The sequence below is a fragment of the Armigeres subalbatus genome, chromosome 1 (genome assembly GCF_024139115.2).
Source record: "Armigeres subalbatus isolate Guangzhou_Male chromosome 1, GZ_Asu_2, whole genome shotgun sequence".
Lineage (NCBI taxonomy): Eukaryota > Metazoa > Arthropoda > Insecta > Diptera > Culicidae > Armigeres > Armigeres subalbatus.
Window position 1 is genome coordinate 109,608,027 of NC_085139.1, and position 16,460 is coordinate 109,624,486.

At 37.6% G+C, this 16,460-nt stretch overlaps 1 protein-coding gene across 1 annotated transcript in view; it reads right to left on the reverse strand.

Annotated features, from left to right (window-relative positions):
• Positions 1 to 677: 677 nt before the first annotated feature.
• Positions 678 to 16,460, reverse strand: part of LOC134205284 (synaptic vesicular amine transporter-like) — a 37,629-nt gene continuing 21,846 nt past the window's right edge. The window contains exons 2-3 of the mRNA XM_062680411.1: positions 1,167 to 2,258; positions 678 to 1,109 (exon numbers count right to left, since the gene is read on the reverse strand). Of these exons, the coding sequence (XP_062536395.1) occupies positions 811 to 1,109; positions 1,167 to 2,258 (1,391 nt within the window). The 3' untranslated portion in view covers positions 678 to 810. The remainder of the gene's footprint in view (positions 1,110 to 1,166; positions 2,259 to 16,460) is intronic.

The following is a 16,460-nucleotide window of genomic DNA, read 5'->3' on the forward strand; positions in this document are numbered from 1 at the left end:
CCTGTGAAGAACCAATTTTCATTCCACAATGCGCCAATAACTAACTGCAACCAAACGCTTGTAGGAACATTGCATTGAAATTTCATTTGATGTTGTTAAATTTTCTGCATCGTCACTGGTGGCGTGGGATCGTAACAGACGCCATTTTTGTAATCAATCCTTACTGCCCATAAAATGCTGGTTCGTTGAGGTTGAATGATCTGCAGCAACCATGCGACAACCATCACCAATATGTAATGGTTTTTCATTGAAAATGCTACCAGCGCCCTCGTGCTGCATTGTCCGCTCTGCGTGAAATCTGGTTCGAACTGAAGATTTAGATCCAAATCTGCAAATTGCTTGATTTTGATTTCTGTGCGATACATGCGAATGGTCCAGAAAAAATAGAAATCCATCTAGAAACGGCTAAGATATTAACGTTCAAAGTCTATCATATTTACGTGACGGTTTTCGATTTCCACAGTCGTAAAGCGTACTCCAATATAGAAAAGACAGACGTAGTCCTACGTCAAAACTAATCAGGGCATTCGGTCATTTCCGGTCTTAATTACAGCTTCCGTTTTAACTTACCCCGCATTTCAACTTGCCCCGTTGTACCTTACTTGCCTTTCCCAATGCTTAGTGCATGGAAAGGGTAGAAATAAAACCGAGAAAATTAATTTTGTATTATTCACTGTTTTACTCGAATACTTTTTAATCACTATACTAGGTTGTAACCATTAGTTTCCTTCGCCGCAACATTCAGTAACGTATGCTACATCAAGTAGTAAACCATCCTTCCTTCACATTTGCCAGTCCTCGCTCTTAGCATTAATCTGTAGAGTTATAAAGCCGCTTGTAGCTTCCTTCTGCATTGGCATGCGCAAATTCCACCGACGCCAGGGGCAGCTCGGTTCGTTTTTGTAGCATACATCTCACGTTTTCACGAATTCCCGAATAAACCAGAAAAGGTCCATACGCGAGATTTAGTAGTCCCATAACACGCATAAGCCATGGAAACCCAATCCACGGAACCAGTTCTCCTCCAAGAATAGGTGCCAGGGAGTACGCGAGGCTTACTGCAATTTGTTGTATGGCGTAAACAGCTCCATAATTTGGGGATGATTCACCTGAAAATGGAAACGAATTATAAAACGTTCAAGTCAGATACCTAAACATCTAGTCACATATATCGCTTTCGTTGTCGCTTTCACATTGACTGTCCACTATCGTTGCCAGTAGAGGTACTAATGCTGCATCCAGTACACCGATTCCCAATCCCAAGCTGAAATGCGGCAATAGTAGTCCAAAAACAGACGAAGCTGAGGGTATTATAATGCAGGACGCTCCTACTACGGTGAGAGAAATTATCGCAATTTTTATCTGACCGATTTTGTATGCAATTCCTCCGAAGAAATTCGTTCCGATCCAATATCCGATAGAATCCGGGATGAACACTGTCCCGAGCTGCCACTTCTTCGGATGCAGAACGCTAATCATCCACAACGGCAAACAAGGTTCCAGGATGGACATGGCAGATGTTGAAATCCAAATTGCACCAATGATCACCAGAATCAAGCGATCGGTCAATAGAGGAATCCACCGGGAGTGGCCCTCGTCTGCAACCACCGACGACGATTGATGACGATAGGAGAAATCTAGGCTTATCATTTGCACCACCAGTACCATCATGCACATAACGGTCAAAATGTGAAACGGTGCTGCCTTCCCCACGATGTCGTAAGCAATTCCTCCGAACGGGTATCCGACCAGCACTCCGACAGCAATGCTGCCCAGTATCGTTCCCATGATTCTGGAGCGCTTGTCCGGTTCCGTAAACAGCTGCGCCACCAGGCTCATACCGCAAACGCAAACACATGCCGACCCCACCCCGTGGATGGCTCGCGCCACAAACAACGATGCGTATGACTGTCCGAAGGCGAAAATAACCGATGCCAAAAATAGACAGAACGTTCCGAAAGCGATCGGAATGCTGTAGCCGAGCTTCGAGGAAATGTTCCCAACAATAGGGTTGAAGAACAGTTGCACCAAAGCCTTCACGGCCAGGAGGATTCCGATGGATCGGTTTTCCGACTCAAGTGATTCCTGCGGGATGGTGGATCCGGTGAAGCTCTTCAGAGACACATTGCCGGTGCTGGCCCCGATTAGTTTGGGTACATAGTGCAGGTCAAAGTTTTTGTAGATAACACTTTTCGGAATGCTGAACGATGTGTTCGATTGGGAGTAGTAGTGACTCAAGTAGTCCGGGAGAATTGGCACTGGAAGAGAGGAAATAGAGAGAAAGATTACTGTACAATTAAGTACAATGTTCAAGGAGAAAAAATATTATTGTTCTTTTTTGTTGTTATTCTTGAACCTGTTGGTTTCTGTGTGCCGTTCTGAGGAACGGATAGCAAGTTCCTCCGATTTCCGGCATTCTCGGACCTGGCGGCTCGATCATGTTGATTATCAAAAAAAACAAAATTACACAAAAAAGGCAATAAAATTCAATTAGGCAAATTTTTCAGGAATATACTCAAGCAACTTTCTAAAAGCACAGTTTGTCCTGTATAAGTCCAAAACGTATACGCATCCATCTTCAAAGGACGCATTTCCCAGTATAAGGCAAATATATGATTTCTTCCATCAATTATTGCATTTTCTTGGTTTGAAGTAAGGTAAATAAACAGACACAAGGTGAAAAACGAGAATCCACGACGTTAGGCATAAGGACGTTAGGCATAAGGACCTTAGACATAAATACGATAGGCATAAGGACTGTTCATTAAAGTAAGTGGACACCTTTTTATGAATGGTTTAAGGTTAAAACTTAACGAAAAATTGGTAATTTTCGCTCTGTGTGTAAAGAAATTGTTTACTTTTGCAGCACACCTGAACAATTTGGAAAAACCTTAGAAATTCCGAACGATAGGTCGGATCAGTTTATCAACTCGCAGATTAATTCTGCACAAATGGTACAGTGCATTTTGATGGACGACGAGATATACGTCAAATTGGACTTCAGTACACTTCCAGGGCCACATTTTTTCAACGCTGAACAGAGGACAGATGTGCCTGATGACGTGCGATATATCCGAACCGAAAAAAATTGGGAAGATGTTTTGGTATGGCAAGCAATTTGCTCCTGCGACTCCGTATTTCACAAACAACGATGAAAACTGAAGAAAATAATGTATCAAAAAACGACTTCTAACCATCTACCGAAAGCATATGGATCCAATTGGCTTTGAATTTGAATAGCGTTTTGGTCGAGGCTATTAGTGGCTTCCAAAAATCTGTTGGTCAGGAAATGCAAAATATGAAATCTTCATTTTCCCAATTTAATGCGAATAAAAGTTTAGATGCAATGAATGTAATGCATGGTACATCCCGCATGGCTACGGAGCCTGGTCATACTCCCAGACCAAAAAAAACGCAAGGTTCAAGACGACACCAGCGAGGTGTCAGAAAATGTATCGAGTAAAAAATTTAGTTTCGCGGATGTAGTAAAACGTAATGCTGGGAATAAAGATAAAAGTATTAATAAAATCGCTGTGACAAAGGAAGCGGAAACAAAACGTAAGGCTCGTTCGGTTATTGTGATAAAACCGAAAGAGTCCAATCAGAGTAGTGATGATACTCGGAAATTTTTGAACGATAAATTAGACCCAAAAACACACAAAATCAGTAACTTTAGAAACGGGAAAGACGGCTCTATTATTGCTGAGTGTGCAACAGGATACAATGTAAATGTTGTGAAAGATGGCATTCAAAGTGATCTGGGTGAAAGCTACAATGCTGTTGTTCCACTTCGGTGCCAAGGCTTAAAGTGATGGGCATGTGCGATAAATTATCCTCCGATGACTTCATCGAGATTTAAAAAAATCAAAATGAAGACATCGCTATAAATGAAGTAAAGGTTATCAGGACGTACGAAAATCCACGTTTCAAGTACAACAAACACAATGTTGTGATTGAAGTCGATAAGGATACTCATAGTTGCTTGTTGACCGCAAAGAAAGTGAATATAAGGTTTGATCGGTGCCTTGTAGTTCCTGAAGTTAGTGTTCTAAGATGCTTCCAATGTGGAGAATTTGGGCACATGAGTACGGAATGCAAGAATAGTATTGCGTGCTCTAAGTGCAGTGAAGGTCACAAAACATCTGATTGCACGTCAACTGCTTTGAAATGTATCAATTGTTTGAAAATGAATAAAGAACGTAAAATGAATTTGGACGCAAACCACGGAGCATTTAGTACTGAGTGTAAAGTTTATAAAAGGTTATTTGATCGTAAAAAGAGCAGCTTACGTTTCAATGAATAGCAACCAAGTTCCAGTAGAAATGTGAATAATTTAGATATTTTGTATTTGAATATTGCTGGTTTGTCTACAAACTACGTTGCACTACGTAAGATTGTAGAAGATAAACGTCCACTTTTAGTATTTCTATCTGAAACTCATATTGTTAACATAGAAGCATTTGATCAATATAGTATTCCGGGATATAGTGTTGCTGCTTGTCTATCACATTCGAGACACACCGGCGGAGTTGCTATTTATGTCAAAGAATCAGTTCAGTTCAAGCTTCAATTGAACGAAGTTTGCGATGGCAATTGGTTCTTAGGCATTGCAGTTGTACGTGGCATGAAGTTGGGTAATTACGGTATTTTATATCACTCTCCCAGTGCTAATGACCAGCATTTTTGGAAATTTTGAAAACTGGTTAGAGTCGTTTATGGATCCTAGTAAATTAAATGTTATTGCTGGCGATTTTAATATCAATTGGTGTGACGATTCAAATTCGAATCATTTGAAGCGATTAGTTGACTTTTTTAATTTAAAACAAAAAGTAAATGAGTATACGCGTATTTCTCGGCACAGTAGAACTTTGATTGATCATGTTTACTCTAACTTTGATTCTGTCACTAGTGTTACGAGTTGTGATTTAAAAGTAACCGATCATGAAACACTAGTCATTAGCATTACAGATGACAGTAGTAATAATAACGATTTGGTAAAACTTAAGTGCTGGCGAAAATATTCGAAACAAGCAATTACGAGCCTTATCGAAACAAACATGGATTTTCGAGAAAATACTGGTAATTTAGATCAAAGAGCAGCTGTTATCACGGACGTTTTAAAATCCTGTACCAATCAATTAGTTGAACAGAAGTTAGTAACTTTGAAAAATTCAAACAGCTGGTACAATCTAGATCTTTTGCGTCTTAAACGCAAAAGAGATAAGTTGTATAAAAAATTTCGTAAAAGTAATAATGAAAATCATTGGAATAGGTACCAGGTTGCGCGGAATAAATATTCGCAATGTTTAAAGCATACTCGATGCGAATATATTCAGAGGAAAATTTATCAGCATCAAAACAACAGCAAAGAGTTATGGAAAATATTAAAATCTTTGTTAAAACCTAGTTCTTGTAAACCGCGATCCATAACTTTTAATGGCACATTAGAAGAGTCAGAAGAAGTAATTGCGTCTAAATTTAATGATTATTTTGTCGACAGTGTTTCAACCATTAACCGATCTATCGAGTTAGTGGATGAACCTGACGAAATAAAACAACCAGTCAACAGTAACTTGAGATTTGAAAGTTTTCACCCCATAACATTTCAAGAACTTGAAACGATTTGTTTTAATTTAGGAAAAACGGCTGGTATTGATAATGTTAATGCTAAAATTATACAAGATTGCTTTCATGTCATCGGACACAACCTGCTGGACCTGATAAATGAATCATTGCAAACTGGGCACGTGCTGCAAGTTTGGAAGGAATCGTTAGTGATTCCAATTCAAAAGTTGCTGGAACGATTAAAGCCGAAGAGTTTCGTCCCATCAACATGTTGCACACAGTAGAGAAAATTTTAGAACTTGTTGTGAAAGGCCAGCTACTTATGTATTTAAATAGTAATAGCTTGTTAATACCGGAACAATCGGGATACCGGGAGGGTCACTCCTGCGAAACCGCTTTGAACTTGGTATTAGCTAAATGGAAAGAAAGCATAGAGCGTAAAGATACGATTGTTGCTGTGTTCTTGGATCTGAAACGCGCTTTTGAGACAATTTCTAGGCCCTTTTTGTTGAAAACTATAGAGCGCTTTGGAATTTCGGGTTCTGCATACAATTGGTTTAAAAGCTATTTGTCTGACAGAACTCAACGGACTGCTTTTAATGATTCTGTATCTAATCCCGTGGAGAACACCCTCGGAGTGCCACAGGGAAGTGTATTGGGGCCCCTTTTGTTTATTATGTATATAAATGACATGCGACGGGTTTTACGTTTTTGTGATATAAACTTATTCGCAGATGATACTGTGTTATTCATTGCAGCTAGAGACTTAGAAGATGCGATTGAACGCTTGAATGAAGACTTGCATTCTTTAAGTAGATGGTTGAAGTACAAACAGTTGAAATTGAATATTAGTAAAACAAAGTATATGATTATTTCGCGAAATCGTTCAATAGATAATGTCTCAGTTGTAGTAGATTAGAGACTCGACGTGAATAAAAGAAAAAAATGGTTATAGAAATTATTCCGGTGTATGGATGGTTATTATCATCATCATCATCATGGTAATGATGAAGGCGAAGAAATTGATAATCGGGCGAGAAAAGGGTTTTATTTTACACGGGGCTCTCGGCGTATAGGAAAAAATATTGGTACGGCCGAGTAGGTGCCGAACTCTAAACAAACGAGAGATTGCGAGGTTGTGAGTGAGTGAAAGGAAATTGAATTTCATTCGTGTATGTTGATCGAGTAAAGGAACGGGAAGGGGAGAAGAGTTTCTTTCGGCTTCGAGTCGGAAGCCGACTACCGAGCAACATCTAGGATTGGAGTTGCAACAAAAGAATTTGTGATTCATTCTATTAGCGATTTTTAGTGCGATAGCACGTATCTGGTTTTTCGCTCGGTTGGTAAATTTTATTACCAGCCGAAGTTCGGTTACGACAATTGGCGCAGTGGATGCTCTCGCGCGTTTAGCTTTTCTATAGTGAATACGTGATGTATCACGAAAATTATTGAAACGTTTTGAAGGAATAATGGATAATATTGGTTGAATTTGCAAGCAGGTGGATACGAAGTGAGTGACACATAAATTGAAATAGGTTTGTATTTTATCTTTCAGTTAATTTATTTTGAAATTAAATGATTGGTAGCTAGATGAAGCGAGGAACATGTGGATTCCTGATTGAAAAGAGAATTGGAATGGAGCAGGTGGACTCCATGTGGAACCTAGAGCATTTGGACTCTAGGTCGAAAAAGGAACATTGGGATTCCTCATTGAAAAGAGAAGAATGTTGGAACCTAGAGCAATTGGACTCTAGGTCAAAAAGGAACGTGTGGATTCCTTGCTAAAAAGAGAGTTGGAATGGAGCATGTGGACTCCATGTGGAACCTAGAGCATTTGGACTCTAGGTCGAAAGAGGAACATTTGGATTCCTCATGGAAAAAAAGAAGAATGTTGGAACCTAGAGCAATTGGATTCTAGGTCGAAAAAAGGAACATGTGGATTCCTTGCTGAAACGGGTATTGCAATGGAGCATGAGGAATCCATATGGAATATAGAGTAATTGGACTCTAGAAAAATAGCAACATAAGAATTCCTGAATGAACTGAGATTTGAGAAAAAGTATGGATGTGGAAGAATTTTTAATTCAATCGGAATTGTCATTGAATTAGATTTGAAATTTGTTTAACATGTATTGGTTGCAGATTGAATTCAGACAAAGTTGGTTTGCATTTAAATTGGAATTTAATTGTATTTGAATTGGATTAAAAAACATTTTAGTTGAATTGGGAATCAGTGATTTGAACTGATTTTTGCTAAGCTTTCAATTCGATGGAATCGGATATAGAGTCAAGATTGAAAACAAAATGATCTGGAATTAAACTAGATTCTGACTTGATTCGGTTTTGATTTGGAGTAGATTGGTTTAAATTTGAACTAGATATAATTTTATTTTAAATTGAATTTGGATTGAGATTGGATTTAATTTCGTTTGAGATGGATAATAGAGAAACGTGAATACTCCTCAATTTGAATGGGTCATGACGACTTCATTTGAAATGTAAAGCAATACGGTTCTAGGTCGAAGGAGGATCATTTGGATTCCTGACCGAAAAGCGAAAAACATAAAGGAGGGCTAGGATTCTATATTTGAATGGATATGAAGTTGAAAAAGGGTTTTGAATTGGATCGGAAGTGGATTAATTTAAATTGAAATAAATCTTAGATTGGTTTTTGAGTCTATTTAGACTAGAATCGAATTGGATTTGGATAGATTGGGTTAGATTGGATTGAATTGGATTCAGTTTTAATTGTTTCATTGGAATTCGAAATAAGTTTAGATTGGACTTCATTCTGTATTGGAATGAATTTGAGATGATTTTGAAATGAAATTGCATAGGAGAATCGAATTTGTTTTGCATTAGATTGGACTGGAATTATGTTTGAACTGCATTAGTCTTTAGTTGAATTTGAGTTGAATCTATATCTATATCTATCTATCTATATATATATAAAACTCAATGTTTGTATGTTTGTATGTATGTTTGTATGTATGTTCCAGCATAACTTCTGAACCCATTGACCGATTTCAACCAAATTTGGAACACACATTCTTTATCTTAAGGAGACGACGATAGGGGGGGTTAGGGATGCTCTTTGGAAAAGGGGGAGGGTGTGGGGGGAGGGGTATTGCTTAGTTATTGATCAACTCAGTGTACTTTTTAAACCCCTTGGCCGATTTCAACCAAATTTGGAACACACATTCTTTATCTTAAGGAGACGACAATGGGAGGGCAAAGCATGCTGTTTAGAAAAGGGGGAGGGTGTGGGGGGAGGGGTATTGCTTAGTTATTGATCAACTCAGTGTACTTTTTAAACCCCTTGGCCGATTTCAACCAAATTTGGAACACACATTCTTCATGTTAAGAAGACGACGATAGTGTGGTTGAGGATGCTCTTTGGAAAAGGGGGAGGGTGTGGGGGGAGGGGTATTGCTAAGTTATCGATCAACTCAGTGTATCTTCTGAACCCCTTGACCGATTTCAACCAAATTTGGAACACACATTCTTTGTCTTAAGGAGACGACGATTGCATGCTCTTCGGAAAAAGGGGGAGGGTGTGCGGGGAGGGGTATTGCTTAGTTATCTATCAACTCAGTATAACTTCTGAACCCCTTGGCCGATTTCAACCAAATTTGGAACACATATTCTTCAAGTTAAGGAGGCGACGATAGTGTGGTCGGGAATACTCTTTGGAAAAGAGGGAAGATATGGGAGGAGGGGTATTGCTTAGCAATCGATCAACTCAATGTAAGTCTTGAACCCCATGACCAATTTGAACCAAATTTGTTTCAAATATTGTCTGTCCTAAGGAAACGATTTGAGTTGATACACATTTAATTTTTTTAACGGGCTCAGTAAATGAATTACCGATTTCCCAACAGCTGAGCTCTCGGTAGTCAGTTCTGTAAAAAGTTCAACAATTTACCGAGTTCTCAGTTCTGCATACTCGATAACGAAATGTCAAATATTTCCGAGCACTCGGTAAAGAAATACAGGTTGATCTGTAAAAAAATACGGGCTTCTGTAATACAAATTACCGAACAGAATGTAATTTCGCATCCTTTTTGTTTTAGCGGAAAAAAGAAAAACAAAAGTAATTTCTATTGTAACATATTTCATTAATAATTTCCAATACTAAGAGGGAATTATGGGGAGTTACATTCGCAGAGCTTTTAAACATCTGAATCTCAACTGCCGACTTCCTCAGCCCTTTCTCTGAAGAAAAAACGGGCCGTTCTCAGCGGATGCTGTCGATTTCCTGCAATTTTTAAACTACGATAATTTTTCCGTTGGCTGGGAATTTTATGTTTTTTCTTACCTTAACATTAACAGCAACTCGATTATTTCCATTTCCATTGCAAATAAAACGTGAAACGTGCGCAACACACTTCCTCAAGGAAAACTAATTTCATTTTTCAGAGGACTAATATGGCGGTACATCAGGCGTCACGAAGGTCTTTCGGAAACTGAGAAGTCGGTTAATAAACTACCGTAAGCTCAGTAAAATTTATTATTTTTACCGAGTGCTCAGTATAATTGTTTGACAGAATTGAAAAATTTGATAAATACCGAGTTATTCGGTAATTTACACATTACAAAGATCGGTTAATTCTGATATGTTTACTGAGCTTTCGGTTTAAATTAAGTTTTACAGGATAAAATCGGTAAAAAAAACATTACCGAGGTAAAATTTGAGATTTAAGTGTGTAGGGGTAGGTCATTTTATTTTCATTTTGTAAACACGTATTCTCTACACAAAGGAAACTATTATAGACAGGCTGGGAGGGACTTTTGGAATTCGGGAGGTTATTGGGGTTGCTATTGTTTAGAAAACGTCTTAATTTAAAATCCGTCTTATTTAGTTCATCCGAGGTTCTTTGACATTGTACAATGTTCCGAAAACAAATTGCCCGAATTCCTCAAAAATACCAAGACCTCGACAATAACATTTTCCCGATAATAACATTCTCCGAAAAATGAGCAGACCCGACGAATGAAACGAATGAAAATGATATTTCCCGAAAACGATACTTCCCGATACACATATCCAAGAATATGACATTTCCCTGAATGAAGCTGGCCATTAACATGTCATTCGACATGAAGGCATTTGGGATAATTATGAACAGCATCAGTAAAATCTTTCATAGAAAGCATGCATTTGGGTATAAGCAATAATGGTTATTGTTACCCTTCATCGCAATCATGGTTTGCCCAGTGAAAAGCAATGAATAATGTGTTTCCTTCTGAATAGTGGATGTGACTGCTTCTTTAAATGTAGGCATTTGCCCGGAATAAGGCAATGGTGGGTGTGATCCCTTCTTTAAAAATATGCGTTTGCCCGGAATAATGCATCGGTTGAGGTTTTTCCTTCTTTAGAAATAGACGTTTGCTCGGAATATGGCTATTCAAACCCACGAGTAAGTAAACACAATTACCCTGTTGACCAATTGGTTTTATCATTTTCCGATTGTGAAAAAAAAAAAACTGCGAACCAAACTGGCAATTCCGAGCAAGGCCGGGTACATAAAGCTAGTTAAACAAATAAAAAGAACATTGTACGTTTAATGCTTTTAGACGGCATTTTGCTTTTTAGCATGAGTATACATAAACATGATTGACAGCTCGCGGTTATTCTAGAGGGTATTCCGCTCTTTAAAATGTACCCTGAGAAATGTATCTAACTAGAGAAGGCACCAGCATGCAATGCTCATTAGCACTGATAAAACTTGTTTCACAAGTAATTTTTTTTGCGACTAAGGTAGGAATCAAACGCCCATTCCACAGCACAATGCGGTTGAGTGCCTGTTGACACTAATCACACGGCGAGAAAGCCCACATTGGTTTGAACACTATATATTTGATTTTTGGTATGAATCTGAGTTACGTAAATTTTTTGAATAATGCTGATGATGTTTGAAACTCAATTTAAAATAGATTCGCCGTAGGGATTGAGAATGAAATTGGTTTGCATTCAGACAGGATTTCGACTTGGCTCAGCTTTGGAGTCAGCCTTGGATTGAATTTAGTTTAGGTTTTAATTCAATAACGATTTATTCTGGATCAGATTGGATTGAATTTGAATCGGAATCAGAAAAGAAAGAATAACTGAATCTCCCATTCGATGAGTGCGAGAAAGCAGTGCGAGGATTTGAGATTACGTTCTGGATTGGTTTTGATACAATGGTCAATGGGCATCATGATTGATTTGTATTATGCAGGGGTGAACATTAGAATATATTGAATTTGGATTAAATTGAGGTTGAAATATTAATTCGTACTGTATTTTTTCTTGAAAGCAAAACAAAAAGGGTTTTAATGAACAGTCGTGAGTAATACAATATTTAGATTATGCCCTGAACATAACAGATATAATTTTGCAATACTACAAAAAGGACACCAAGATGCCACTAATAGAGTACAGGTGGCGGATATTGTAGTAGATTAGAGACTCGACGTGAATAAAAGAAAAAATGGTTATAGAAATTATTTCGGTGCATGGATGGTTATTATCATCATCATCATGGTAATAATGAAGGCGAAGAAATTGATGATCGGGCGAGAAAAGGGTTTCTAACACGGGGCTCTCGGCGTGTAGGAAAAAATATTGGTCCGGCTGAGCAGGTGCCGAACTCTAAACAAACGAGAGATTGCAAGGTTGTGAGTGAGTGAAAGGAAATTGAATTTCATTCGTGTATGTTGATCGAGTAAAGGAACGGGAAGGGGAGAAGAGTTTCTTTCGGCTTCGAGTCGGAAGCCGACTACCGAGCAACATCTAGGATTGGAGTTGCAACAAAAGAATTTGTGATTCATTCTATTAGCGATTTTTAGTGCGATAGCACGTATCTGGTTTTTCGCTCGGTTGGTAAATTTTATTACCAGCCGAAGTTCGGTTACGACATCAGTGAACATTGATGACGAGACACTTGATCGCGTACGGGAAATTAAATATCTTGGCGTGATTATTGATGATAAATTGAAATTTGACCAACATATTGACAATGTCATCAAGAAAATAGCCAAGAAGTATGGAATCCTCTGTCGACTGAAAAACGAATTAAATATTGCTAGTAAAATACAGTTGTACAAATCAATCATCTCTCCTCACTTGGACTTTTGTCCTTCCATTTTGTTTTTAGCAAATCAGACACAAATATCGAGATTGCAGCGTTTGCAAAATAAGATTATGCGTTTGATTTTGAGATGTAGCAGATTCACTTCCTCAACTTTTTTGTTGGATGCTTTGCAGTGGCTCTCGGTGAAGCAAAGAATTGTGTATTTGACAATGGTGTTCATTTTTAAAGTAATTAACGGATTGCTGCCTCGATATTTGAGTGATCGAATTGAAAGAGGAAGTGACATTCATAGATATAACACTAGAAACGCGGAAGATATAAGAACACCGTTCTTTTTGCATGGAGCATTATTTCAATTCGATGCCTACACATATCAAACGTGCAACTGCATTATCACAGTTTAAGAGACTTTGTGTTTCACACGTAAAAGCAGCCTTTTAAGCAGCTACGTAGTTGACTTTTTATAATTCAATAATTTTGTATCTTGACGAAGTTTGACCTACGGATTGTTTGTTTGGACAATTTTTTTTTTTATTTATTGAGGCACTGATAAACTACTTTGTTCGCCTCGATGATGATGATGGATTTTATATATATTGACGTAATTGTAATTTAACCTTTTTTTGTGTAAGTCTACAAAAGTTTGAGTCTCGCGCGCGCAAAGCAGATATGAATGATTTTTATTAAATTTATGTACAGACTTGCGCATTTTCAACTGTTTGAATGATTCTTCGGATTAGTAATGGGCTATCTGGTAGAGTTTTGTTCCCGTGGTTGATACCGAAACTTTTGATATCGACGGAACGGTAACACAAGTTTTAGTTTTGTTGACGACTTAGATTATTAATTTTATTGATGCTTATGAGTGACAAACGTTAAGTGGGCTTGTATAAACATGAAACGCGATTCTTGGTGGAACTTTTGAAATCTGTGCGAGAGGTATCACAAGTTTTGCATTTTAGTATAAACTCGAAGTATCACTACCGATGCTTATGAGAATCTGTAGATGAAAACAACAGTTTTTTCTTAATTTACATTTTTTGCTGGATAGTAATGGAAAGTTATGTAATTCATATCTGTGATGGTAATCAGATCGTTTTTGTTTTTTTACAAATCTGATTAAATTGTTATATCAAATTCAATTAATTATCTTAAAGATAAATCGTCTAGCTCAAACCTTTGTAGGGGTATGTGGCGGGACCATCATCATCATCATCATCATCCATCGGCATCGGCTCACTGCGTTTTTGCTACGTTGGAGATGCTGAAGTAGGAAAAAGTCGATTTTGTCGAAAAATGCCTAAATCCACCAAACTGTCCTGAACTGTGTCCTATCGAAAAATACTGGGCAATAATTACGCGGCATCCTAAGGTAGATGGGAGAGAAGCAAGCTCTGTTGACTGCTTCAAGAAAATTTGGTCTGCGTACAATGAAAAGTTACGGAAGATGTTGTGCAGAATCTAATGGGAGCTGTCAAGAGAAAAGTCCGAGCATTCTTCAGAAAAGAAAAGTAAATATTCAAAATCACGTGAATTCGTTCACATGCATGTTGATTATCATTTATATAAAGCAACCGTATAAATTTGTTCCAAAATAAACATGTTCCTTTGAAAAACAGGTGTCCACTTTCTTTAATGAACAGTCCTTAATGGACGTTTGGCATACTTCTGCCTTCTTTATGTCATAGGCTGTTCTTTGGGCCATTTTATGCCTAACGTCCATTATGCCTAACGTACATTATGCCTCACGCCCTGTCATATTCCAGCCGAAAACGGCTGAATGGAATCCGCAATTGAAGAGCGGCGCGACTGTTCGTTTTTAAATTCGACAACAAACTGACGACGGTGCAATCTTCGTCGTTGCAATTCAACCCAATGGCTCTACCAACACCATCTCACATTGCGGCGACAGCAATGAACCATTGCATCATGACGTCATCCGTCATTTTTTTACCCGTGTTCAAATGGAGAGTAAAGTTTCATGAGGGCAATGTTTACATTTTTTCATGATAGAGATCAGTATTAATGCATATGGGTCATTCCATATGAAGTGACCGAGAAAAAATGCAAACGTGCAATCGACTTTCTTAGAATTAAATGAAATTTTGACCGATTGTTTATGTATGGGTTATACCCCAAAATCCAAAATTTCGTAGTGATTGGACCTCCCCACGATTAATACGACCATCCCCCTTTTCGGACAAATGTATGAAACCCATCATTTTGATTTGTTAATATCTCTGGAACTGTGAAGTCTATAATCAATCTAAGGTAACCATTCGAAAGAAGATTTTTCAAAGAATTTATTAAAAAATATTTATGCAGTGTTGCCAAATGAACAATTTTAAAGTTTTGTTCGAAAATGCATTTTTTACCCGATGAGTATATTTTGATTTAAAATATGACCTCACCAACGTGTTCTTTGGCCATTTTTACATTGGAAACGCTTGAAACCCCGAGGTATTATGTTCCGATCTTGAGATACAGGATTTTAAACATGAAAAGTCCTTTTTTCACTGTGAACATTGAATATTTTTACTAATTTTCGAACATACACACACATTCGCATTGACACATACACACATACACAGCTCGATTGGTTGCTCCCCCACTTTCCGCATCGCGATTGGAATTTATATAAAGACTAGCATGGATTTTTTTCTCCATTTTTGCTCCTAGAGACTTTATTTTATCGTTAATTCAATCATCTGACTTAATACGTTACCATATAGTCTGAAAGATGCCGAAAGAGTTTGCTGAAGAATAAGCATTGCTGGAAATATTACAACGCTTCGAAGATTGATTATTGAAATCATATGCAAAAAATCAATGTTTCTGCCAGCACTTACTGGCAAACTGTGGTTGTTAGATGGCAAAATCATTTCTCTTTCCGAAATTTTCCTTTAAAAATTATTCCGAATAACTACAATTTGCCCTTAAAGATTAAAAAATTTGAAATAACGCTCAGTTGAATGATTGGTACACGTAGTTTGGCAGTGCTGGCAGAATTAACAATTTTGGTCGTCGTTCCAGCAAAGATCCTTCTTCTGCAACGTTTTTCGGCATCCGTAGGGTCAACCTTTAACGCAATATGTCACATGGTTTAAGAAAATCTGAATTCTCTAGCAGTTAAAAATGCAATAAATACAAAAAAAATTAATAGCAAATATTATCCATTTGTTTTCAAAATACAGATAATAAAATCATTATCTCAAAGAAGACCATTTTTAGGATGTTTGTTTTTGGTCTACTATTTTCATATTTTGATAATATACATACACAGTTGACAATTTTCGATTCCTTGGTGAGTGACTGAGAGCTCATGGCTGTCGTCAAATCTCATTTGCGTGCTGTGAAGTGTAAGTTTAATTGCCGTGGTAGTAAGATAAAAACTTTTCGTGGATAATTCTCCTCTAGTCGACTAGTATTGACATTAAAATTTTCTTCTGCCTTGTGTATAATTACAAAATTCGTTTGAAAATAGCATCCAACGTTCTTTGCCATTTTCGACCCTCTTACCACCCACTTGTCACAAATAGTCACAAATCACTTACCCTCTGCTTCTGTACGTACAAGTATCATTTACATAATGATTTGCCTTTTTCATACACTATTTTTCCACAATAACATAGTGAATATCTAATTCTACTGAAAATCGATATTTTTATCAAAAAGTTTGAAGAATTCTCTTCAAAATGCATAAAAAGAAGTTATTTGTAGCTTTAAAACTGTCCGAGATATGAGTCGTTCAAAAATATGGTTTTTACAAATCGTCAAAAACGGGGGGTGCTCGCATTTGCCGAGGGGTTGTCCAATCAT